Source organism: Geospiza fortis, unplaced genomic scaffold, assembly GCF_000277835.1.
Source record: "Geospiza fortis unplaced genomic scaffold, GeoFor_1.0 scaffold250, whole genome shotgun sequence".
Lineage (NCBI taxonomy): Eukaryota > Metazoa > Chordata > Aves > Passeriformes > Thraupidae > Geospiza > Geospiza fortis.
This window is the reverse complement of record NW_005054696.1, coordinates 1-3,148: the sequence shown is the minus strand read 5'-3', so window position 1 is coordinate 3,148 and position 3,148 is coordinate 1. Positions and strand designations below refer to the sequence as shown.

Sequence of the window (3,148 nt, the reverse complement as noted above, 5' to 3'; positions counted from 1 at the left end):
CGGGCTGGGGGTGGGCTCGGGGTTCTCCTCGGACCTTGCCGGGAAGCGCCGTGGTGTCAACTTTGTGAACTTCAGGGAATTCCGGCGTGAGGTCTACTTGGAGCTACAACAGAGCTATGTAAGATGAGGTGCTGTTTTATTCCAGATGCCTATAAAAGTATAAGTGATGTTAACCTAGAATTAGGAGCGTGAAGATTGTGCTTTAACTTCAGCTTTATGCAACATGTTGGGATGTTAACTATAGATAAGTAATTCAGGAAGGTACTGATTATTACTTCGGGTATTACTGAAAGGGTGCTTTTTTCCCCCCAATATATTGGGGGAAAAATATTATGTATATATAGATATATTTATATATTATATATATACATATATATATATGTGTGTGTGTGTACACATATATATATTTATATATATCCACTTACAATATGTCTGGCCCTGCTTGTTTAGATGGTTTTTAAGAAGCAAAACTGATCATAGATTAGTGCTATAAATGAATAATTGTTTGGCTTGTAAGTGATTTTTTTTAATCTTAATAATCGAATGAAGGGCACTTGTTGCTACAGAATTATAATTTCTGTGACCTTTTTTAGGTTTTTTTGCGTTGTTTGGATTGAATACTGCTCAGCAAGCAGCAGTGTAATGAAAACCAATGCCAGACACACACAGTCAGGGCTGTAATTGCCCGAGCTGACTGCTGCTCCTTAAAATTAGATTATCAGCAAGTAATGCTTGAACTGCTAAATGTTCAAAGTGAAACTTGGTTGTCGTGGTGGGCCAGTGAATTCAGCCTTCATGTGTTAAAAACTGAATGCTTTCATGGCCTGGCCTGGGAGCCCTGAGTAATCAAACATATGGAATCCTGATTCATGTCCTCTCTTCCTGCAGCTTGAAGTTTTACACCTGATTTACCTGAGAATCCTGCAGAAAGTGTGTGGGATCCGACTGGAGCACGCCTACATGGTAGGGCTGCCTGTGGCAGGGGGGGGGGGGTGTGAAAAAAATATTGGACTTACCTGTTCTCTGGGATGCTAAGAGTGCCAGAAATGTCTGTAAGGTCCAGGAGGGAGTGGACAAGCTTTTGGAGGAACACCATGCCTTGAAGGAACACCATGCCTTGAAAATCCATACTGGGCTCCTGCTAGAGGAGGTTGGACTGATCTGGAAGGAATGTAAATGTTGTTTTTTATATTTGATCATCTCCACTCCTCCATTAACTGAGAGGAAAGTGAGGAGAGGCTGATACCTAAACTGACTAACAGTTAATTTACCTACTGTCTCTGGTAGGCAAAAACTGATCCTTGAAAATGAGAGTAAATGGTTTTGTGTCATGGCTTTTCTGGATAAACTAAAAGGGAAGAGTATTATGGGCACAAGGTAACTCTGTTCTTCCCAGGCAGTGCCAGCAGCTGCCATGCTGTGCTGTGAGGTTTGAAATGTCAGAGAAAGGGGACAGTGAACCACTGTCTCCACATTCTCCTCCTGACTTCTCCATGAAGCAGCTGAGTGTGTCAATTTTGGGGTGTTTAAAGAAGGACCGTCTTGCTGGTAGCTGTATAATGTTGTGCTGCACAAGTCCTGAAGTAAATAAAACAGAGTTTAGATTAATTTCCAGAGTTTGTAATGTTGCTGCTTTAGTTATTATTGGTTTTTTTTTGTCTTTTCCAGCCAAAGTTGACCCTTAAAATAGTGTGCTATTTACTTTGTTGACATTTTCAGCCTTTAATATGCATTCTCTGTGGATGGGAAGATCATCCTCAGTGTTCTTAATCTATTGGAATTATTTTATGCTGTGGAAAATGCTGCATAATTTTTGTTTTAAATATTCTCTACTTATGCACTGACTCTCTTTTTATTCTTTTTACTCTTTAGATGCCATTCAACGTTGACATAATGTACCCACAGATCTATGAAGGCTTTCTACCTGTCTGTAACTTGTATATCCACATGTGAGTAGAAGATGCTTGCCTTGTCCTTGCTGGGCTGATGCTCTGGGATGAGAGGACAAGATCTATTTTGCAGCAAATGGGTACAGGACAAGAACAGAGCCATGGTCACCAAACGTCACTGCAGCAGAGGTTGTGTTTTGTTCTCCTTGCAGGGAGCGCTTGCTGCCCATGTGCCGGATCAGTGACTTCCAAATCGCTGATGTTTTAAACCCAAGTAAGCAAGTGCCTTGCAATCCTTGTGTTTCCTGGGTGCTGCTTGGTATTCCAGGTGCTTTTTCTCCTTGGGCATAGCCAGATGGGTGTCTAGTGTGGAGAAATGTCCTTCTGGCTGCTCTTCTGACCCTTAAACAAGCTGCTTCTAGTGGACAGCTCTTATTCCTTATGTGGGCTGGTGCAGTCAGTAACTGAGGGCAGCTTTGAATGCTGTGAATCTGTTGAGCTGCTGGTCTGGAGATGGGCTGTGACATACTTATAACAGTGTAATAATAGATGGGGATGGAAATTACCCTGACAGCTCTGGAATGCTTTAGTGCTCCACTCCTTTCAATACCCAATTGTGATTCTGCCACAGCACAGACAACTTGGAAAATGCTGCTCTGAAGAAATCTTTCACTTCTGGATCTGTCTTGTCTAAGCCATTTAGAGCTTTTGTAATCATCTTTCAGAAAGTTTGCTTGGTATAAAGACAGAAAGTCCCTGCAGTTCAAATTGCTGCCTTCAGTTTGGCTGATAGCTACAGAGAGGTTCTCTTCAGAGCTGTAGTTCAAGATTGACACTCTTTTCTCCCTGGCTTCTGTTGGAATGGGAGGCTGTGTGTTAACAGCCTTTTCTCCCAGGTGCCACTATTCATTTGTTAAATTACACAGAATTGCTAAGTGTTGGTAACCAGCTTGGTGCTGGTTTTTGTGTAGTCTGAAATCTTTGCAAGCTGAGTGGGAGAAGAACTAATTTGGACTGTGTTTTGTAATTTCTGTCTCCTTGAATTACACTTGGCCCAACTTTTTTGAAGCAATTGCAATGCTTTTGGAAGCCAGCTCAGTGCAATTGTTGTTTCAGAGACCAAGAGGACAGTTCGCTTCTTGAGTGGCATCCTCAACTTTGTGAACTTCAGGGAATCCCGGCGTGAGGTCTACTTGGAGCTACAACAGAGCTATGTAAGATTAGGTGCTGATTTATTCCAGATGCCTATAAAAGTATAA

The 3,148-nt window shown here is 41.9% G+C and overlaps 1 protein-coding gene across 1 annotated transcript in view; it reads left to right on the top strand.

Annotated features, from left to right (window-relative positions):
- The window catches only part of NUF2 (NUF2 component of NDC80 kinetochore complex), a gene marked incomplete at its 3' end in the record, with an annotated part of 4,036 nt that extends 923 nt beyond the window's left edge, over positions 1 to 3,113 (top strand). The window contains exons 2-5 of the mRNA XM_031065191.1: positions 889 to 963; positions 1,873 to 1,949; positions 2,102 to 2,163; positions 3,006 to 3,113. Coding sequence (XP_030921051.1) covers positions 889 to 963; positions 1,873 to 1,949; positions 2,102 to 2,163; positions 3,006 to 3,113 — 322 coding nt within the window. The remainder of the gene's footprint in view (positions 1 to 888; positions 964 to 1,872; positions 1,950 to 2,101; positions 2,164 to 3,005) is intronic.
- Between the last annotated feature and the right edge of the window lie 35 nt (positions 3,114 to 3,148).